At 33.0% G+C, this 24,215-nt stretch overlaps 2 protein-coding genes and 1 long non-coding RNA gene across 4 annotated transcripts; all 3 read right to left on the reverse strand.

Annotated features, from left to right (window-relative positions):
- Window positions 1-1,057: 1,057 nt before the first annotated feature.
- Window positions 1,058-9,988, reverse strand: LOC111411825 (calcium-transporting ATPase 12, plasma membrane-type-like). The gene is made up of 2 exons (XM_023042450.1): window positions 9,954-9,988; window positions 1,058-4,488 (listed from the first exon to the last, which is right to left on the reverse strand). The coding sequence occupies exon 2, from the start codon at window positions 4,434-4,436 to the stop codon at window positions 1,329-1,331; it is 3,108 nt and encodes a 1,035-aa protein (XP_022898218.1). The 5' UTR covers window positions 4,437-4,488; window positions 9,954-9,988; the 3' UTR covers window positions 1,058-1,328.
- On the reverse strand, window positions 9,809-10,890 carry LOC111411826. Of its 2 annotated transcripts, none has more exons than XM_023042451.1 (2): window positions 10,134-10,890; window positions 9,809-10,047 (listed from the first exon to the last, which is right to left on the reverse strand). In XM_023042451.1, the coding sequence occupies exons 1-2, from the start codon at window positions 10,790-10,792 to the stop codon at window positions 9,993-9,995; spliced, it is 714 nt and encodes a 237-aa protein (XP_022898219.1). In that variant the 5' UTR covers window positions 10,793-10,890; the 3' UTR covers window positions 9,809-9,992. The 2 variants fall into 2 exon arrangements, with proteins under 2 accessions (XP_022898219.1, XP_022898220.1); XM_023042452.1 differs by having other exon boundaries at window positions 9,809-10,020; window positions 10,134-10,884.
- An 8,473-nt stretch (window positions 10,891-19,363) lies between these two features.
- LOC111412784 lies at window positions 19,364-20,056 on the reverse strand. Its single transcript, XR_002706101.1, has 3 exons — window positions 19,938-20,056; window positions 19,744-19,812; window positions 19,364-19,585 (listed from the first exon to the last, which is right to left on the reverse strand). It is a non-coding gene; the product is annotated as an uncharacterized LOC111412784 (long non-coding RNA).
- Between the last annotated feature and the right edge of the window lie 4,159 nt (window positions 20,057-24,215).

Genomic DNA, 24,215 nt, shown 5'->3' on the forward strand with positions numbered 1-24,215 from the left:
ACAAAATAATTTAGCCGAGCATAATGTTAAAATTAAACAAAGAGAAGTGGAAAAATATCACCAAAAATCGACAAAACTTGAATGATTCTTCAAATTTATTTTGCAGCCGCCGACTTTGTGTAATTTCTCCAATTTTTCCCGTTTCCAATCTGCGTGTCTCTCTGCATTTATAAGGCAGCACCCACTTTCTTTATTTCCAACAGCCAACAGTTATGCTATTTTCAGATTTATGTTTCCGTGCATGTGTCTGTCTATGTCTTTTTACTCCAACAAAACAGCCACCAATTGTTTGTTTCTTTCCTCTGTGTGAGAATTTCCCAGCAGGCAGCCCGTTTTATGTTCCCTTCAATCTGTCTATATATTATTTTTTTTCTCCAGCCCTCGACCTCAGCTGCTGTGGGTGTATATATAAATATATAATTCAATTTGCAGCCTACTAATTCCTCCCAGCAGCTGGCCGATTTTATCAATCTCCCCTCTTCAATTGTCGGCCTCCCCTTTTCTTTTGGCTGCATGTGCATATATACATAAACAATAAAGCCCTTGTTCTGTATACAAATTAGAAGCCCAAGTCTTTATTGAATTTTATTCCAAATCAGATCCAAACTAAGGCCCAATGCTCCCTTTTATTTCCACTTCCTTCAGCCGACAGATTCCTTTATTTTATTTTTTTTCATTTCCATAAGCCAATAAGTTTTGTGTACTCAATTCTTTCATATAATGCAAGTTAGTCCTCTTCATTTTCTCCTCAATTTTGATCCTCCATCTTTTATTCCGCGAGATTTTGTCCACAAACTCATTTTAATAGCCAATTGATTATTTTCTTTTCCAATTGCTTCAAAACGGGTCCATAACTAAAAACAAAAGAAAATTAACACAAGTTAGATAAAAATTAATAATTTGACGACATAAAAATCTAGTTATTTAGTCCGAATAAGTGCACAAAATGCACTTATCAAATTACAAACAAAAAAGAAACCCAAAAACGAGGAAAGTGCATAAAGATTTATAGGGGATGAGAGAGCTAAATCCACTTGCAAGTTTTTCAGTAACATGATGAAGAAGAAAGGTCATTTCCTCACACCTCTTGTACATAAAAGTGATAAAACAGCCCACATAATAAATCCTTTATATTGTAGGAATAACGCAGTGTTGTAATACATGAGCAAATACTCAAAAGACACAACAAGAAGATAAACATATATAATTAGGCACCACGCAGTTCAACAAAATCTTCACCATCCAGGCTCCAAAATCTAGATCTCCATCATTTCTTGGTGCTTTCTCTGCCCACAGACAAGTTATAGATGCCCTCTGGCAGAGTAAAATCATGAAGTAGAAGGAAAAAATCTGAAGTAACTTAGAAATGGCTTTTTAGGAACTGGAATACACTTCACAATCCAACCAAGTGGCCATGTAAAAGCTGCAAGCAAAATACATATTCCCCATTGACCCCAATTCAACCTCACTGTATCAGCAAATTTCTTTAAAAACTCTACCATCACAACCTGAAGTATAAGAGTTATTCCAATGATTCCAAGAAACAATCCATTCTTATGAATCCCACTAAACACATTCTTCTTCTCCAACTTCCTTGAATTGAACTCGTTGAAAACTTGGCAAAGCACAAATGTGTTGAAGATCAATGTGTTCTTTACCTTCTCTTCCACATTAAAGATTGATTTACCTTTAAACTGCAAGGTTAAGAGTATGGCTATTTGATATAGAGCCTGTGCCAAGAGGTTTCTCCACATAACCCTTGTGATTAAAGGCTCGGTTCGACCGACAGGTGGTTTATGCATAAGCTCATCTGTTGGTCTTTCTGTAGCAAGTGCAAGAGCCCCCAGTGTGTCCATTATGAGGTTCACCCATAGAAGTTGAACCGTGGTTAGGGGAACTTCACCAGCTGAAACTGCTGCAATGAAATTGATGACAAGGGCTGCAACATTGACAGTGAGTTGAAATTGAATAAATTTTTGGATATTATTATAAACGCATCGACCCCATTTCAAGACGGTTGCCACGGATGCAAAATCATCATCCAAGATAACGATATCCGAGCTTTCTTTTGCTACTTCAGTGCCTTGAATTCCCATGGAAAGGCCTACATCAGCTTCTTTTAGTGCTGGTGCATCGTTTGTTCCATCTCCGGTGACTGCTACGACATGACCTTTCTGTTTCAAGCATTTTACCATCAAAAGCTTGTCCATAGGGGATGATCTCGCCATCACACGAATGTTATCAACCTTGAGAATTCTCTCTTCTGGTGTGTAGTTTCTGAACTCGATGCCTTCTATAACTTCGCCATCGCCAAGTTCTTGATCAGATGAAAGTATCCCACATTCTGCCGCTATGGCCTTTGCTGTAAACACATTATCTCCCGTGATCATCTTGATTTGTACTCCAGCAATTCTGCAAGATTCAATTGCCTTTTTAGCACCGGGTCTGCAGGGATCCTTCAGGCCAACTATCGCAAGTAAGGTCAAATCATCTTCATCACATTGAACTTTTTCCGGTTCAATTTGCTTATAAGCAAATGCAATACACCTGAGGCTACTTGCTGCCATTCCCTGGATAATATTTTCGAATTGTGACCTTTCATTTTCACTAATACTCTTAACTTCTCCTGTACTTTGATAATAATGTGTGCACATTGCTAACACCATTTCTGCAGCTCCTTTCCAGTGCACATGGTAGGTATTATCAACCTGTTTCTTAATCAAAACTCCGCTTCGTTTCTTCTCTGAATTGAAAGTTTCAACACGAATAATCTTATAAGTTTGCTTCAGTTTCTCGATATCCATACCCAAATCCTGGACAGCCCAGGAGAGAATTGCCTTCTCAGTTGGACAACCTGAATACTCGATTACAGATTCTGATTTTGGCTTATAAACACTCCCTGTCGTATTGAAGCCGGTTCCCTGGCAGAATAATTCCAGGAGATCCGGGCCAATGGCCTGAGAATATCGATCTTTCTCGATGTTTTCATGGCCGAGCCAAAACTTCATCACTTTCATTTGATTCATTGTCAAGGTCCCCGTTTTGTCTGTGCAAATAACTGTTGCTGATCCCATTGTTTCGCAGCCTGATAAGTTCCTCACCATTGCCTGATCAGCCATCATTCTCTTCATCGAATATGCGAGAGTTAGGGTGACAGCCAGCGGGAGCCCCTCGGGAATCGCCACAACAACAATGGTAACAGCAGTCGAAATAATTTGAAGAACAGAATTGAAAATATCATTTAAATCTGTTCTTCTTCCATTGTATTCTCGCCTTCCATTTTCATCTTCTGTATTTCCAGTGAAATAACGAATCAACATCACTACGAGAACCAGGAAAGCAACAGAAAGTCCTACTTTGCCAATTGATGTAGCCAATTTGATCAGGCGTTCTTGTAATGGCGTCTGTTCGTTAGAATCTTGTGTTATTGAACTCATCATCTTCCCCCAGGCCGTGTTCATCCCAACTGATATCACCAGCATTCGCGAATACCCGTCGGCCACTTTTGAACCAGACAACAGGAACGGATTGAGCTTTGAATCGATTTCCACGTGATCACTCTCTCCTGTCAAGCTCGATTCATCCACTTGAAAGGAATGGCCGTCGGTGAATAATCCGTCAGCCGGAATTTGATCGCCGATCTTCAAGCAAACTACGTCTCCGACTACAATGTCGAAGACGGATATCTTCTGCCTTCTTCCATCTCTAACAACATCAATCTTGATATTGCTACTTATTTTTGACAGCCTATCGAATTGTCTTTCCTGCCTGAAATTGCTAGCTGCTGATACAACAACAACAAGAAAAACAGCTACAAATATGCTGCCACCCTCGTACCAACCTTCTTGAATCCCATGTTCTCTGATCCCAAATGCAAGAGAGAGAACAGCACAGGCAAGAAGGATGATAATGGTGGCATCCTTAAACGCCTCGACTACAAAATACATTAGCCCTTTTGGAGGAGGCTTCTCGTACGTATTTGGACCAAATGCACTCCTCCGTTTTTTCACATCATCTTCGTCTCCGGGAATTCCATTTTCCATATCAGTTTTCAGAAGCCTGGCAATGCCGTCAACGCCGTCAAATTGATGAAGTTCAGCCAAGCTTTTGTTCTTCACCATCTCTGTGAGCTTTGTTTGATCAACGGCGGGAAGAAAAGATCCAGGCACTAAATCTGTACTTGATGAAAGATTCAGGTCGCTGATTGAATCGATTTCAAGAACAATGTGAGAAGGGGAGCCTGAAATTTCTGAATATTTATGATTTCTTGTTCTCTTAATCATAGATTTGGCAAGAGAGAGAGAAAAATGAACAGCGATGCAGGCAATGCGCCATCGCTTCTGGGGTTTTGTGAGGGTGGCGCTGCTAAAATCAAGCAGCATTCTATATAGGCCGCTACCATGATAATCACTGCTTGAACGAAATCTGCTCGCCATTGTTAGTTCTTTCTAAACTCACAGAGATGGTGAAGGACAAGAACTAAGAACTCTGCGTAAGAAAGATTTTCATTCAACAAGCTTAATCTCATGATTATTTATACAAACATGCTATGACCATGTTTGATCCCCATTGTTTGGGAAAAAATACATTTTTCTATAGTATTTTGACATCATTTTAACTACACATTATTCAATAAAATAATATTTCATCTAAATCTAAAACTTTTCTTTATTTTTTAACCACATATTTTCCATCAATACACTACTCAAAAATTCATTTCCCCCCCCCCCCCCAAAATGGGGCTCAAACAAGGGCTATATATAGAAATAATGGTCTTGATATATCATCGAATTGTTTAAAATACCGTCAGCTTTTTCAACACTTATTATATCGCATACTTTCTGACAAAGTTGCATTATTCTTATTTTTAATAAAATTGGGCAGCAGAGCCGCAGAAGGAAGTTTCTTAACAGCTTCCATGTTCATATTATATATATATATATATACACACGAATTAATGGCCTAGTGAACTCTCTCTTCTGTACAACGGAAGCAAATGTACGCAGGTTTCCTTTAGTTGAAAATTGTAAGCTATATCTTAAAACCACTTGCTTTTAATTAATCCAAATTTCGTCTTTAGAGTCTTATTTAGCCGAATTTATCAATATATGTTGTCCATTTGTTGATAGATAACAAGTCACTAAGAATAAAAAAGAATTGGAAAAAGTGGACAACCGAAATATCTACAGTTCGAGTTATTTTCAACAATTAATTTGATTGTACAGATTAATTGATTACATGGAGCCAAAGAGAGAGGAGACCCGGCCCCACGCGTGTATAAAAAATTAACAGTAAATTGTGGACCCCACACATTTTTGTCTTGTATGTAAAACTTCCGTGAACCTTCATTCTGTGAATAAAGCACTGCTCTATTTTCAATTCTAATGTACAAAACGAGTTTATAATTGCATCACTTTTTCCCAATTATTTTTATTGCGGTGTAGAATGATTATTATTGTGTAACAATCAAGCCATTTGTCCAATTAACCCATATTCTACATTTTCTTGTTACATGGAGCCATGATAACTACAACTTGTTGCAGGCTATGCCGCCCAAAGTGAAGTTCTTTTTCAAATGCATTTTATATTTTGTGTATGGTTTGATAAACTTTAAAACATTTCCTAGTAAATAATATTAAAATAATTAATTACTTAAACTGTATAATTCAATTTGAGAGATTCTTACTTTATTACATATTCATAACAAAAATTACTTAGAAGCAATTTTAACTTGGCTTCTTTTAAGTTTAGCCAAACATGTTTCACGCCAATTAGAGAAGTTGCATTCAACTAGAACACTATTTTGACATTTATAACGTGAATTTACAGGTATCCACATGCACAAAATCAGCCTTCCCACCTTACCTAGAAAACCTACCTCCTGGGGCGATTAAATGGCAATTAAATTAAAATAAAATAAAATAAAAAATTGGGGCCAATATATCACTATTTTATTCCACAAACATCTAACCACTTTTCTTACTAGCGTTGTACCCATAATTTACTGTTTCTCATATTCCAAATTTACCCTCAAAATCAATAATCTTTGTGGGGCCAATCAAATATTGTTGCCAAATTATAAAAAAATAAAAGGGCATAAAAGACTTTTGGTTTATCTTAAAGTATTGTTCTTTTTTTCAAAAAAGGACGAAACTTGACGTACAGGCAAGGGGTTCACCAAGCACTCACATCATTAGGAGGTGGATCGGTTTTTGGCCAATTTTTTATACAAGTACATCTTGCAATAAATAAAAGAGGAAAGTTCTTAGCAATTTCCTGGAAGGCACAAAATCAGCAATAAATCAAATAGGAAAGTTCTTAGCAATTTCCTGGAAAGCAACAAAATCAGCCACAGTGCATAAAAAATGAATTATATAATAGACTCTTTTCAAATAGGAAAGTTCTTAGCAATTTCATTGTGCTTTTCACAAAGTGGGGTGAACCTTTCAACGATTTCAGATGGAAAGTTAGTGTGCAATTACTTGAAAAAGAAGCTTACATTTGACTAGGGATGACAAAAAAATCCGTTCAACCCGATACTTACGGAGCCCTCCTACAATGGGACAAGGATTACCCACCTAAACGGGTACATGGGGCAGGTACAGAGCAATGGTCATTACCCTGAAGCGGGAAATGAATGGGTACAGGAAACATAGTTTCCATCCTATTTAATGTTAATTTCAAATTGAAGTTTTTATCAAATAAAAATAATTGATTTATCATCATTTTTAAAGAGAACATAAGTTGTTTTTAAGAAATTGGTAAAAATATAATAATATTTACTAACTAAATACATAAAAAAATAAAAAATAAACGGGGTAGGGGACTTGCCCCGTCCTTCCCCACTTTAACCGGGTATGAGTATGGGGTAAGATAACAAAAATACCCGATGGAGCGGGAGTGGGAATGGCCAACCCGTCCCATACCCGCCCCGTTAGCATCCTTACATTTGACAACGATGTAAGAAGCATGAGAGCAAGTGGAAACACAATGTTCAAAGTTGAGCACTAGTATCTTGAAAGTTGCTAATCATCTCCTTGGTCTTCCCCAAGTTTTGTTCCGGTTTTACACTTCAGAGGATTGAAACGTGTTTTGTGTTGGACTGTATAGAGCCTAATCATATTGTATAGTTATCCACTCGAGTAAATATACATCACCGTAGTAAGGTCAAGGGAGGGTTGCACGAAGGAGATAGGCCCCATTGCTTGTATTTTTAGTTTAGAGGTAGATTTGGTTTTACATGTATTAAGTTGCCCACATATTCATACATTTATAAATGACCACATATGCAAAAATTCATGTGGCGTGTGTCTGTCCAACATGCATATGACAGGACTGTTTACTCAAATCACAAAACTTCCGACTCTGAAACACTCAAATCATGACACCTCAAATGCCAATGAGAGAAACAAAAAATAGTGAATATTCGTTAACAAACATCTTATATACAAGTCAATAAATCAAACCAGTAACATCCTTCAAACTTTGATAAAAATGCAAAACTTTGCATGTGCAATCTGGATCGGAGGAAGAAAAATATTTTCAGTAAGAGTACAATATATTAATCTTGATGGCTAGACATACAAAAGGGAGATAAAATCAATAGTTCAGTTTCGAGGCAAAAATAAGAATCATCAATCGAATATTCTCCAAGGAAAATCTTTCACAGTAAATAGTCAATTCTATAATATCATTCAAGGTTGACGCCAAGCGCACAACAGCTAAACATACATGATCTTGATTTGTAAACTTCTAGCATAATTTTCCCAGAGAAGGGTAGTTGGCAGCCACTTGATCACACCAAATTTCTTAACAATTTTTTAATTGGCCGCGACTTGATCCTACCAAACAAACCTACAATTCTACCAAATTCAGGTGTGCATCCAGAAGCCATATCCATCTAAAGATTGCTTAAAGTCACAGCTTTCTGTAATTTCGCCTTTTCTTATAATCTCGTACTTGTTCTTATCCGGTGCTATCAGCATATCTTTTCTATACCTTTAACCAACTTCCTATCCATTGCCTTGTCATCCAAACTCTAGTGGATTCTACAAACATTTTTTTCTTGCGCAAGTTGTTCCTTAACCTCCTGTCTTCTGTATTTATATAATCGAGTCCAACTAAATTAAACAAGCCTTCTCCCGTTCTCATAGGTCACTTCAATCTATTCTATTCTTCCACTCCACTATATCCTTCACCATCTCAAAAACTAAACCACAAAGACCAATAGCCTTTCAGTGACCTCGTTACATGCGATTTTAAGTTGACCGATTCTTCTAAATTCATCATGTGGCATGAATTTTTCTTCTGCTAAAATAAGTGGCTAAATTGTAATACTCAACCTACAATTTGCCACCTTAGTGCAATTTTTTCACTAATTGCAGATGAATGCGTGTCATGATCTTCACACAGATTAGAAAGATTGTAATAGGCCTATTGGCAAATGGCGTTACTGATTATATTAAGATACGTGTCTTATCCGAGCCTGACAATTCATTCAAAAACAAGACAATAGTTTTCAAGTTTCACCCACACAGAGAACACAATTAAACAATTATTATCCATCAGACACAGAAATACACCATTAATGCTCAAATTATGCACAAGATTAATTATTACAATTACAATTGATATAAGTAACTTCAGGACATTATCCAGTAAATTTTTAAGCTTGAACCGACAAATTAAACCAGTTGCATGAGTAGGCTCTGGTTAGATATGCATGCTTGATGCATAAAACTTGATGGCAACACCATACTTGTAGTCATTCTGGACGTGGTAAAACTTATATCACAAAATTCGGGGTAATAGTTCTTTAGCTTGATTTCTTGAAGAAAATCTTTAAAACCTTACCTAGAAAACATTTAAAGACCATGAGATACATTCAGTTTTAATCTAACAACAATGCACCTGCTAGGCTTTTGTCAACATCTCAGATGGCTCTGTTTGTCACTAGACTCTACATGGTACTGAAAGTTCAGAACTTTTACAATATCTCTATTATATGTTTTCCATCGTGAATTTTCAATAGCTATATACTATTGATTTTCCTCATCCTGGTGCATTGCTTCAGCGCTATATTTAGTTATAATTATAGGAGAAGACAAATATAACATCTTAAAAGTACAACATATTCATTACTATTAGTCTACTCTCTGGTCGTGATTCCAGAACAATGTAGAGGCATTTCAGTATGTCATAATAACGACGAACGTCAATGTTCGGCTAAGCTTGAAACTAATTTTTAGGTAATATGTTTGAGGTTTTTAAAAGTGACTTCTTTTCGACTTTTTAGTACAAAATCTTACCTTTTTTGACAGTAAGGGCCGTTTGATATGGAAAATTTTCCGTGGAAATTTTTTCTTTTGATGTGTTTGACATCAACAATTTTCCATGGAAACCCCCCCCCCCCCCCCCCCCCCCCAAAAAAAAATAAAAACACGTGACCTTTTTTCCTTGAAATATTGGAAAACCAATTCCCACCATTTCCAGCTTTATTTATTTATTTTCAGCAATGGGAACAAAATTACCCACAAATGTAAAAAAATTTATCCCTCTAATTGACATTTTTCGTTAAAAACAAAGTCAAACGAACACTAAAACATCCAAAATTTTAACATTTTCCACTTAGAAAATTATATCAACCAAACACATTTAATTAACAATTCTCAGTAAAACAAGTTCTAGGCAATTCAATTCCCTAGAATTCATTTTCTTTCCACCCAAATTCCATTTTTGCAATTAAACGGACCCGAGTCTTTACACGCTATCCATTAAAAATACATGAGAGAGAGAGAGAGAGAGAGAGTGTATTAAGCTTAGATTTTGTAAATGCACCATCACTGAATTTTTTACATCATAACACCAGCTAGATAAAAGTAGATATTATGAAATAATAGTGATATTACAGATTCATATAACAAAATTCTAGAGTTAAGAAACGTATATCTTACCTTTTGTATTGCATCCAAAATTCCAGCTTCTCGGAGGGTTCAATTCAAATTTCGTCTTTTCCACGTCCTTCCAAAACCAAATTTATTCATAAATCTACAATTCTCAAAAAAAAAAATAATAATAAATAAATAAATAATAAATAATAAAAATTTTGATACATTTCATTCCACAAAAATTACCTTTTTCCACTACAATTTCTCAAATAATCGCCAATGCCCGTGTCGTTAGAACCCAGTAAATCACTCCCTTTAATATTAGTCACCTCAAATTTACATCTAAATTCACCCCAAGACTTGTCAAAACCAAGACACCCAACCCCAAAACTTTCATTATTCACAAAACACACCCCAGAAATCAATTTTGAAACCTCCTTCCAATCCACCTGTTTAGAATTCCACCCATTCACTTTAATCCTAGCATTTTTAAACGCTGGCAAACACTTCTGTTTCGCAAATTCACCGCACTTCGCTTTTGCAGATTCAAAACATGCTTCCATTTCGAGCTCCTCGCATTTTGCTCTTTCACTAAAGTCCTGTTTAGCTAGGCCTAAAATCTCCTTCCACCAGGGGGGTTTGCATTTGCTGGAAGCGGAAATGGAGCACCCGACGCGGGCACCTGATTCGCATTGTTCGATTATTCGAGCCTCGCACGCCTTGTACGCGGCGGCCCAGGATTGGGGATCCTCGAATGCCAGGAGATATGGACCGGAAGATGGATTGTCTGGTGTGCCGGCTTTGATGGGTCGACGGAGAAGGGGAACTGGACGGCGGAAGGGGATGAGGGTTGCTGCAGCGGAATAGTCTTCCAGGTCTTGCGGTGGCGGTCGTGGTGCGGCCATTGGACAGTGGCATTAAAGATTGCAGCAAGCCTTTCTAACATCTTTCGCGATAACGTAAAAGCGTTGTAGCACTTTTCGAGTAAATATGCTGCGCCTTCTTATCTTAGTAGCATTAACCTATAATATCACAAAAACAGGTTATAATTATATTTTTGAAAGATTAAACCTAAGTCGAAACTCTCGAATCGAAACCAAAACCAAATCGGAACCGTCCAAAAATAAATAATTATGAATCGAAAGATAATAGAAATCAACTGGTCCAAATCAATTTTTAGTTCCTGAACCAGAATTGTAGATAACCGAATGGAACCGATACTTTGTATAATTTTTTATAATTTATAGTCTAGATAAATATATATATATATATATATAATCTAGAAACTCTAATTTGGTTAATAATTTGTTAAAACACTATACTCTAATTCTAAGAAATCGTGATTGGATCCTACTTATTCGCCTCTCGTTTCATATGAGATTGTAACATTCCAGATATTAATGCATATTAATCTTTGCAATTTAAGCTTTTTCATTAATCAAAAAATTCAAGTTAGTGTTGTAATGCAAGTTGATGAATCAAAACATTCATTCTTTACAACTCAAGGTTTCATTTTCTTGCATTATTTACAAACTTAAGTGAGGTTTTAATTTTTTTAATAACACGTGGCAATTGAATTTGATATATTCCTAGTTTTGATTGTGGTATAGCTTTTTGGTTTTCTCTAATCCATGGTTCTCTTTCGAAATATAATTTTTCCTTGCTCAGGTATGAGCAATTCAATCACATGTGCTCAATTGAATATGCAACCACGGAATTGCTAAATCCCCCCATGAGATTAGTCAAATAAAATCAAGTTATCGAGTAAGCATTGGAATCGGTTTTGGTTTCTTATTCTAGTTATCATTCCTGGAATGGGTGAGTTCAATACATGGATTGTAATTTTTTAATACTATATAATTATCTATATAATTAGTATTTTTTTTATGTCGATTCATTTTAAAAGTAAAATAATTTAAGCATTATCTAATTAAATTAGAGGCCCTAGCATGTCTCATTGAGTCATTTATAGATCGAATAAGATTTATCAAGAAAAATTAATTATTCTCAAACTGTAATTTAATTTTTTTTAGTTTTTTAGTCCCCACTATTTTGAGTCTGGATTTATTTGATTTTTGGATTACTTAGATTTTCTCCTTTGCACAAATATTGTCCAGCTATAGCATATCAGGTATACGTATCGAAAGGGCCTATACATATGTGTGCGCAGAAAATACATAATTACTACACTATAACATTCACATTTCAAAACTAACAATTTTGCCAAATTATTTCAAATTAGTAATATATAAATATATAATATACAACTAATACACACACACACACTAGTCTTTACCCATGCAATGCACGATTGTGATATTTTTTAGGTAATGTTAGTGTGTTCAAGGTTAAGGATTAATGAAAAATATGTGAACTGATTGAAGAAAGGTTGATATATATGTTAGGGTGTATATCATAACACCACATAAGCCATAAACTCAACAATGAATTTAAAAAATTAGAATATATAACTTGGAAAGATGCACTTATTACTAAACAAAAAATTTAAATTATTTTTAACAAGAAATGAAAATGCATCACATTATCATAGTATAACATTATTGTGGGTGAATTGCTAGATCATATGAAGATCAAAAGAGAACCTGCAGGTTTCATACTTGGCCATCGAATAAAGTATGCAGAGACCTACTGTTTGCTACAAATGCCCTGCCTTGCAATTTTTTGTAAGGCATTAATCTCAATCATGGAAGCTTTTTAGTAGTTACGTATTTAGCAAACAATTTTAATTGCAACAATCTCTTATCTTAAGCAAATATGGCAAAAAATGCCTCCCTTACAGTTTCTCAAAAGCCTTATTCAAGGCATTACCCTTTAGAGCATCCAAGTAATCGTTGGAGTGAATTAACTAATGCACAGCCACCGAATTCCTTTGCATCTCCCTTCGGAACTCTGTATCTAACTTTCCCAATGCATACTTGATCAACCTCAATGCCTGCATGAAAGAAATTTGAAATTCAAGACTATTCAAGTACGTTTTACTCATATAAATTATGCGAAAAAATAAAAAACAAAGAGATAATCTATAGTTGAAGCAGATTGATAGAGCAACTACATAAAAAAAATTATAAAAAAAATAATTCATATGAAATACTTTGAGCTACTCAAATTAGCAAGAGTCGATAATCTCAACTAAACTGCTGAATCTAGAACCAATCACTTATCATTCCCACAAGCTTTAAGCAATCGAGTTGTAGAGATTAGCAATTTAGTTGTCATAAAACTTTATTTCTACAGTTGCACTACCGTTTTCCTGTGGCTGATTTTATTTTTATTTTTTTCTCTCCACACCTGATGGATCTCACAAACATCATCAATGGCATGAGGAAGTAAATTAAATACATGGGAGTTGCACTTGAATAATTTGATCTTTATAAAGCCAACTCAATCATGCAGGGTATTATGTAAGTTGTATTTCATGCTAGGTGAGTAATGCTAAAAAATTATATAGATAAAAAAGATATCATCGTGACAGTTCCTTAAAATTCTGAATAGACTATTTTAGGATCTTTTATTGGTGATAAACTAATTTTTACAAAACAAATCAAACTTAAATCCTAGACTATCTGAAAGTAAGTCAAACTTTCGTTTGGACATAAAACCTGGCAGTACAATAAAAAGAAAAATGGATGGGAGGACCAAACTTTGGTACGATATTTTGCCTCATAAAGTAGTCCATAAATAGAGCAAAAGCATCCATTTGAGCAAGCTATTATATTTTAGCTGAATCAAATGAATTCAAGACTATCTCATTCATTCGATCGGACTAATAATTCATGTCCGAAACTAAAGGTATGAATTTATTGTTATATATTAGAGATTTAATAGTATTTTCAAAAATAATAATGATTAAGCTTAATCCTTACAATATTTAATGTGTACATGTCCATTAACTTCAAAGAACCCCCATATCCGTATCTTCTACTGTCACATCCAATTCAACAATTACATTGTCACCTTTTACAATCTTCTCTTCCTCTTCCACATCCAACAAAAAAATTGGAAAAGATCTTTCCTCGTCAGCAATATAGATAAATTTTTCATAATAGGAAAAAAGAAAAAGGGAGATTTCCTGTAACGCCCCGAACTCTTTTTCATATTAATATATTATTTTTAAATTAAAATAAGCTCGAGGTGCTACCAAAATTTTTCTCTATCTAATTTAAGCGGAAATATATCGAAAATACTCGATTTGAAATTATTAATTTAAAATTTAACATAACATATCGAATGCTTGAACAACATATTAAATAATATGTATACGATATTTTTTTAAATAAAAGTGGACAATTATCTTTCTAGAAAATTTACTTGACGACCCCATTAGCATCGCTCTGTCAATTTTCCACATGTCCACACGATCCGTTCTCATCTGAAAATATTATAAGAGTGAGTATTTTGAAAACACTCAGTAGGAATACTTGCATATTCTTATAACATGATATAAACATAATATGGTATAATATACTGACATTTCTTAAATTTAAAACATCTGGTCGCGATTCCAACAGTCCAAGGAATTTCTTAAGAATCCCCATATCCCGTAGGATTTAACATATTGACCCAAAGGTCCATCCCGTAGGATTTAACTTCTTTTCTTTGACCTGACGGTCCATCCCGAAGGATTTAACATAAAATTCGACCCGAGGCCTTATAGTATTTCATGCCAAATTTACATATATATCAAGAATAAGATTTTACCACTTGCATCATGTATTCTTACCTCAATTAACACCAGTGATTTGAAATGATAATATGGAAGTAAATAGAGTGTGTGTGTTAAAATAAAAATAAACTCATAAAATTTCTAATACAAACACTCTCATCTCGCACCATATATATAATCACCCGCTCGTAACCTACAAGGAATTCAAAAGGTTGGTGACATAATTTAAAATCAATGAATTTAATTAATACTTGATTAGGATAATTATTTTGGTAATTATGTTTACTATCTTTTGGAATTCCTACATGAATCGTATCCTTTTTCTTTGTCTTTTTTTTTAATATATATATATATATATATATATATATATATATATATATATATATTAATAAAATATTAAATGTTGACACTTTTCTTTTTGTTAGAATAACTCAGACTTCCAAATTATATTATTTAACACGAGCTATGAAACGAGTATAATATTGATATATTTTCATCAACTTTAAATATTTGACTCAAATAATTTTCTAAAAGTTCATGTAAACAAATAAATCATTTATGCTAAATGACAAGTTTAGGTTCACATAGTAAGAAAAATGCGGGGTGTTACATCCCTTCCCCCTTAAATTAATTTCGTCCTCGAAATTATCTTGACTTTTCCTCTTTATAGTGACTTGATAAGTTCTATCCATGTATATCATATAAACATTCAATTATGCTCTATCTTTGTAAATCAACTTATACATTCTGCTCTTGTATCTTTAATAAAATTACTAGTCACCATATCTTCATGTAAAAAATAATAATAACTTGCGTAACACATTTCTTTCTAACATTAACATCATAAGCATTTCATGGAATCAAACTTAAATGATTAATAAGTCATGCTTGAAATTAAGTTTAAACATAACATTTTGTTCATACCTTGGGTTCATCGGATGGTAGTAGATTGACGAGCGTTAAACGCCATGGGTCTTATTTTAAATACTTGTTTAGTGAAAATTTCATATATAAATAAGTAGACATGTACTCAACATAAGTAGAAACTGCTTTCTTAACAAGTTGATTAGTTATATTGAAATAAGTAGAGTAAAATCATTTCATTTACTTTAGAAATTACCCTTCCTTTTTTTTTGAAAACTGTAATAATTAAAGAACAAGCACATACTTTATCAGGTTCCTATATTTGAAGTGGGAGAAAATAAAATTTATGAATCTCTAATTCGAGAAGTAGAAGTAATATTAAAGAATCAATTGAAAATTGTCGGCAACGTGTACATGTGTGAGTATCTGACTTACATCAGGTTACAAATGAACAGTTTAGTTTCCAACATTTGGGATCATGCTGCACTTAATACACGTGTACAGAATAGAATAGGACATATTTTATGGACTGTAATCTTCAAGAACACTTTAAGTTTGTGTGTTTAAACAACACGATCAAAATGCTGAGGCACAAATTTTATGAACACCATAAATATGTGAATATTTGGCAACTGACAAGCAATTTTAGTTATAATTTTTTTTTTTAAGTACACACACTTGGTTTCTAGTGCATATACCCATTTAGTACATATATCACACTTCCATGCAATTAAGCTTTTAAATTAAAATTTAATCATTATAAAGAAACTAAACATTCAAATAGTTTATTCAAAATAAATTCTATTAATTTCACAATCATAAATATTTAATAGACAAAAAAAAATCATGTATTTATATTTCATGTAGACCACTAAGTCTTCGAAATAAATTATCATTCTAAGAAAAATAATTTATACACGTAAATCACATTTGAACATGATGAAGAAATATAAATACGTTTTTTAAAAAAAAAACGACGAGTCTACAGAATCTACTAAACTCGTGCTCTGATACCATTCTGTAACGCCCCGAACTCTTTTTCATATTAATATATTATTTTAAAATTAAAATAAGCTCGAGGTGCTACCAAAACTTTTCTTTATCTAATTTAAGTGGAAATATATCGAAAATACTCGACTTGAAATTATTAATTTAAAATTTAACATAACATATCGAATGTTTGAATAACATATTAAATAATATGCATACGATATTTTTCAAATAAAAGTGGACAATTATCCTTCTAGAAAATTTACTTGACGACACCATTAGCATCGCTCTGTCAATCTTCCACGCGTCGACACGACCACTTCTCATCTGAAAATATTGTAAGAGTGAGTATTTTGAAAACATTCAGTAAGAATACGTGCATATTTTTATAACATGATATAAACATAATATGGTATAACATACTAACATTTCTTAAATTTAGAGCATCTGGTCGCGATTCCAACAGCTCAAGGAATTTCTTAAGAATCCTCATATCCCGTAGGATTTAACATATTGACCAAAAGGTCCATCTTGTAGGATTTAACTTCTTTTCTTTGACCTGACGGTCCATCCCGAACGATTTAACATAAAATTCGACCCGAATGCCTTATAGTATTTCATGCCAAATTTACATATATATCAAGAATAAGATTTTACCACTTGCACCATGTATTCTTACCTCAATTAACACCAGTGATTTGAAATGATAATATGGAAGTAAATAGAGTGTGTGTGTTAAAATAAAAATGAACTCAAAAAATTTATAATACAAAACACTCTCATCTCGCACCATATATATAATCACCCGCTTGTCACCTACAAGGAATTCAAAAGGTTGGTGACATAATTTAAAATCAATGAATTTAATTAATACTTAATTAGGATAATTATTTTGGTAATTATGTTTACTATCTTTTGGAATTCCTACATGAATCGTATCCTTTTTCTTTGTCTTTTTTTTAATATATATATATATATATATATATATATATATTAATAAAATATTAAGGGTTAACACTTTTCTTTTTATTAGAATAACTCGGACATGACTAATCCAAAATTACTTTTTCTTGATTCCAAATTATATTATTTAACACGAGCTATAAAACGGTATAATATTGATATATTTTCATCAACTTTAAATATTTGACTCAAATAATTTTCTAAAAGTTCATGTATACAAATAAATCATTTATGATAAATGACAAGTTTAGGTTCACACAGTAAGAAAAATGCAAGGTGTTACATTTCCAGCATAGCCCAGAGAGAAGGAAACAAAACAATCAAATAGAATTGAAAATTTTCTAAATTGACGTAGCGGAAATATTATAGGGAATATGAACAATCACAAATTGAGAAAATTCTCAAAGAATATTTTATTGAATTTAAGAACTATTGCCTCTAAGAACTTACAACCGATTAAATAGAAGAAAAACCTAGGAAAATCAAAAAATAAAATAAAATAAAATAAAAAGATATTTTTTTTCCAAAAATAGAAAATATGAGATAATTACTAAGATGGAAAATATTTATTTTCAGGATCATCCCACAACAAACGGAATCTAAATCCGAATTTCATGGAAAGAGATATTGCAAAAATGAAAATTACCATAAATAGCAAAAACGATTAACCGAGGGCCTAAACGATGGATTTTGCCCGAAATTGGCTTTGCGTCAGGGCCAAAGGCGCTGAGTTTTATTTCTTGACTCGACTCCAATCAAATTAGACTAGCGGTTTGCCAAAAACGAGCAAACCCAAAGTCATCATGAAATCATTTGCCCTTTTTGCCAACTTTTGCCTTGTGATGGTCCTATTTTGTCATGAACTCTAATTTCTTATGCACTTCATCATAAATGAACAATTTTTATTATTTCTTTCACTCTATAAAGTTGCAACAACCAAAAGTAATTATGTTCATGTATCCATGACACTAAATGTTCGTCCAACTGTTTTAACAATTGACCATATGCTAAGTTCAATGGAAATCGTTGCAACCAATATAAAGGTAAGAGAATACTAATTAGCATCCTTCCACCATTTAGATATGGTTGGCTAGAAACAGAGATGGACGACACAAGCTTTCTAGTGGATTTAAATGCCATGAGTTTGTCATTGCTTAAAAAGAGGATGCTTGCAAGCATTTTAGTTAATAAGTCTTCTTAAATCTTATTCGGCAAAGTGGAATTGCTTACGTTGCTCTGAAAAGAAAAAGAATTAAGTAAAAAAGAAGAGAGCACATAACTTTTTTAAATGGATTGAAGCAACTGATACGCTTACTTTTTGAGCTTACAATGCTTAAATTCTCGAGTGCTTACAGGAAATAAAAGCAAACCTCAGATCGCTAATCAGTGGTAATAGAGAAGTACAGATACTCGATAAATAAACAGTGTCACCACAGTACCAATTACACACAGTGCATCTCTCTGAAAAGATTCAATTATCTCCAGTTATGGTTTGATATTTTACCATGACAATGGAAGTCTTCATTTCTCAATTTTTGGCTTTTGCATGACATGACTATGGCACGGAATGCATAGAAAGACTTTCAATGGACTTGATAGCCGCACAATAAATATTATCATGCACATAACCAACTATCTCTGAATGTTCTACAAAAAAATAACCATCATAAAATTTTAACTAAAACGAAACCATTCATTTTTAGATGGATTGAAAAGAAAAATAACAAATGAATGGTGATGAATGTCCAAGGAAAGAACTAACAATTCCACTGTAATTTTGAATATGATCTATTGTCAAAGTTTAGTAAAATAGGCCTCCCACATTATGACCATTCATGGGTTTTGAAAAAATATTTCTAAAAGAGCATCTTCAGTTGAAGTATATTGCACAATTGTGAACATGTAGCACACACCTTACCACTTCAAACATTTAACTGGGTGTTATGTACCAAAAAAAAAAAAAAAGGTCATGAAGTATATTCTGCAAACTAATTACTGCAAGAGCACGTAGAAGTATTGGATGATCATTAGTTCAATACTCATTTATGCTTCTGATCGATCACCTGATGATGATTTGAAGAAGAAAAGCCTTTTATCTCATGGGAGACTCTGGCTCCAATCTACTGCCCTCACCACTACTTGAAAGTGCATTCACTATTTCAGTACTCTCTTCTCATGATTTTCAACTTTCCTATACCTATAATTAAATGATACAAACCATCCCAACAAAGTTAGTCAATACTTAAATTGCTTCGAGCCTAATTATGCTATTGATTTATACAAAATGAAAATAAAAACTCCGAATACTTGTAAAATATACAGTGAATTGAAATGGTCATAGAGAGGAAAGTGTACTCTTGGGGTGTGATGGAACTTCATAGGCCAAGAAGGGAACATTTGTTGCAGCTTTCCCGATGTATAAAGCTTCAGAAAAACATGAAATCAAAATCTTTCAGAATCAACAGCAAAATAAGTAGAATTTTATAATCAAGCCCTATACACACGTAAGCAGAAAAAATTCACCGTCCAACAAAACATAGCAAACCTACACCAAGGTAGTAGACTTGCAATAGATAATGGTCTCTAGTCTTTTATAGACTGCAAAAATTGAAAACGGACAGACATGAAAAATCTCAGGCAAATTGAATTAGTCTACATAAGATTATAAACTAATAATTATGGGGAAAGTCCCAAAAAAAAAAATTGATCTTCTAAACATATTCCCATAAGCTTAACTCTTAAAAAAGGGAAAAATTCATATATCAGGTGTATTGTTTACACCAATTCATAAATCAGATATAAAGTTTAAAAATTCAAAATTCAGATTTCTGTATAATTAATTGAAAATATTTATTAATTAATTATAATAAAGTCACAATTACACAATTAATTGTCACAGATTCATAATTATTGGTCACATATCATCGAATTAATTGGTTACAGATTATTTCGAATCACAAATTCAAAAAATTTGTAAGTCACAGATCAAAAATTTACAGGTCACAAATCAAAAAAATTACAAATCACAAGGTCATATATATTCAAATTTATTGGTCACATGCACCAAATACCCCCACTATCGATCCCAATCCAACACCAATCTTCGTTACAAATCATAATTACGCAATTGTCGCAGCTTCCGAGTCACAAGTTATAGATCACATGTTATATGTTTCAAGTCACATTTTGCATTGATAACACGTAACAACAAGATATATTTGATTATAGCTCCCAGATTTCATCTTTAGCTAACTAAAAACATTTTTGAAGAATTTATACAGCAAAAAATTGATTAAAGAAAATTTTTTCGTTGTAAGTACACAAAAAATTAGGAAATTGTACTTAATATTCTATTTAAAACTCCCCTAAATCGAAATTCAAAGAAAATGAAAGATTGCACTTTCTAAGTTTCAAAACAGATCTTAACCTTTTAAAACAAATAAAATAAAATATAAAGAATAACACTAAATCATTTACATTTCTCCCTCATCCATCACACTATTCAAAAACAACAGACCATGCACACACTCACTTTCTGCATCATTTCACGCGCACACAATAGACATACACTGAGTGTGAGACAACCATGGCTTTGTTATTGAACAATATGGTGACTTATCAGTAAGATTTAGATGTCTAATGCTGGAATTCTTCGTTGCAAAATTGTGGCATACTTCGAGGATGAAAATAATTTCTTATCTTTAATCCCATAATAATACAACTGCTTTGGGCACTTCTCCTTCGCTGTAGTAACTATGCTGTTGCTCGACTCTCACATCTTCGAAGGTGGCAGCGCTCCTCAAAATTGACGGTTATCGATGAAGGGTAGAGAGAGAGGAAAGTCGGCGTGGAAAGAGGGACGGGATTGAAAATTGAAATGGGAGAAATGATTACGATTTTTAATTGAATTGGAGATTAATTATATATAGTACCTGAGTTTTGCATAAGTAAACTTCATTTTTTAATTTTGAATTTGAAAATTTAAGTACCTAGTTTTATGTAATTTTCCCCTTAAAAAATGGCTATAAAATTTTTCAAACTAATAGTTGGATAATTTTTTTTGTAAAAAGGATGTATAGTATTGATTTTTTCCGAAGGTAAAAATGACACAACTGAAGAAGAAAGTGGTTGATTATTCTACAATTTGATTTTCGAGAGTCTTCATATAACTAAGTAGAAGCTGTAGAGGTGAAAAATGCAGACAAAACATAAAAGAAGAAGACGACAATGAAGTTTTCAAAACAAATAGAGAAAGCGAAGGAAATGAAATGGCATTTAATGATGGTGGTACAATCAATTTATTTGATAATAGTCATTTCAACATATACCCTCACTTTAATAATTAGTTTGCTAGATTTACCCTTCACTTTAGAGCCACACTTGGCGTACAGGGGTGCCTTCACATGGGTTTTATAAGTCACACACAATAGGGGTGGGTGGATGTATTTTTTTGATAATATTTACTCACATTGGGTGGACTCCATGTGATTATTCTGAAATTGTCTTGTGAAGCATTATTCTGTACACTTTATGGCTTCACATTATTTTCATAGCTATTAATGTTGAGGGTAATATGAGAATTCAAAATGATAACATGCTATTACTAATTCAAAAGTCAATTGAGAAAAAATGCATGTGCCACCCGTCAATCAATAGGGCCCACATTCATTATGCAATGGATTGTTGTTTTTCTCACACCAAAAAACTGCTACAATAGACACCTAAGAAAAAGGCAATCGGCCACAGAAAGAAATCATTTCAGCTATAGTACACTGTCAATTATTTTGTTCCTAGGTACAGTAATCACTGGTTTTGCAACAGTGCACACATTTTCCTTCCCACATTATATATATCAAATTTTTAGTAGATTTTCATAAAATTAAGTGAAATATGTGATTGAAAGTTGTAAGTTCCTTAAAATATGTGGTTAAAACAAGTTGTTAACTTTGACTTAGATTAAAATTTGGATTATAATTTTTACCAAACAGGAGCATAATATAGTTTAGATACACACATACGATTGACATAAATTCTATCCCCACCTGACCTACGGACCCAACCCCCGACCCTATCCCACCCCTAGAAAAATTTCAAAATTGAAAGCTTTTTTCTCTAGATTACACCCCACTCAACGGAACTCCCAACCGCTCCATCTATAGAAAATCTCCAAAAGTTTAAAACGTTTTTTGAAGATTACACCTCACCCCACGGAATCACCCCAACGCGCCCCAGATTTGTGACCAAGATTATTGTTTGTGAACGGATACCAAATTTTATCTTCAGTAAGACTGTTTGTAATTGCCTAATTTGTGACTATATACAACCAAGTCAAACTAACATGTGTTAACTGTGATCAAATTTGTCTTTAACGCAATTAACTGTGATCAAATTTATCTTCAATGTGACTATCTATGATCAGATCAATCTTAACTATAACAATATGTGATCAAGTCACAATTGATCACGATTAACACAGAATTGGTCACAACCAGTCATAATAAATACATAATTGGTCATATAGGGTGGGGTGGACATGATTCCTTCTGGTTCTAATTCCAAGATAATCGAACCATGAACTAATGATTTTTTTTATGATGAGACCAAATGGTTTTTTTTTTTTTTTTGAAAGTTATGGAACCAAACTAAGACCTAACTATTCGATTTTTGTTTGATTTGGTTCTAATTTCATTATTAATTATAAAAAGAGAGAAAGTAATGTAACGATGGTGGCTACGCGACGATAGACGACAGGCAGTAGGTGTTGGTCTTCATGTGAGAATCAATATATAAATTGAAGGGAGAAAACGAGAAATGATTTAGGGTATGGTGTTTCCAAAATGACTTAAGGTCTCGAGTCTCCACATTGAGAATGAGAAATTGATGGTACACAACCTTATTGTTTTGATTTTCAATTGAATTTTACAATTTTTTAGTGTGAATCGTGATTAACTAATTTGTAAAAAATATATATAAAAAATAATGAAATTTAAATATTAAATTTTTTTTTGGTTTTGGAACTAGAATTGAATTAGAACAAAATAGTTCTCAATTATAAGTACGAGACAGGAGCAGATCGGACCTTTTATGTTGTGGAGTCGAAAATTAATGTGTAACTTTTTTAAAAACAACATAATATTAACGAAAATAAGTAAATACGCATTTTGATACTTTGAAAATGTCATATAATTATATCATTATCATTATTGTTAAATGAATTTTGCTATTGTATAGTTTTATTTACCATTTCGTTGACAGATGTTGAGTTGATGACAAGTAAATCAAATTGAATGTACAAAGTAAATGAATTAAAATAAAATTCACATTTATTCTAAGTAAATAAAATTTAAATTTGAAAAGTAATTCAAACTTACCTTTAATTTGAAAGTAATTCAAACTTACATTTAATTCGTAACGATCCAAAAAATTTTGACGTCATATTTCATGTAAAATTTCTTAATAAAATGATGCAAATTATATTAAAAATTTATCGTGCAAAATAATAAATATTAATGAAATAATTAGATTTTTTTAAAGAACAGACGAGTTAGACATATCTTTTAAAGACATAAATTTGACACATATTTAACTATTTTCGATATTCGTTTGGACCGTTCAATATGGTTGCGATTTAGTTCTCGAAACGAGCTTCTAAATGACATAGACGATATGTGAATTCGAATAGTATATGATCACGACGAATTTTAAAAGTTAGCATATTATCGAAATTCTAGTTTGTAACGGTTTATTTTGATGCGTCGTAACTTTTGCTACAATTGATCGTTTCGCTCGCCATTAACTAGAGAAAAACTAGGTCATTAGCACTTTGA

This window comes from Olea europaea, chromosome 16 (assembly GCF_002742605.1).
Source record: "Olea europaea var. sylvestris chromosome 16, O_europaea_v1, whole genome shotgun sequence".
NCBI lineage: Eukaryota > Viridiplantae > Streptophyta > Magnoliopsida > Lamiales > Oleaceae > Olea > Olea europaea.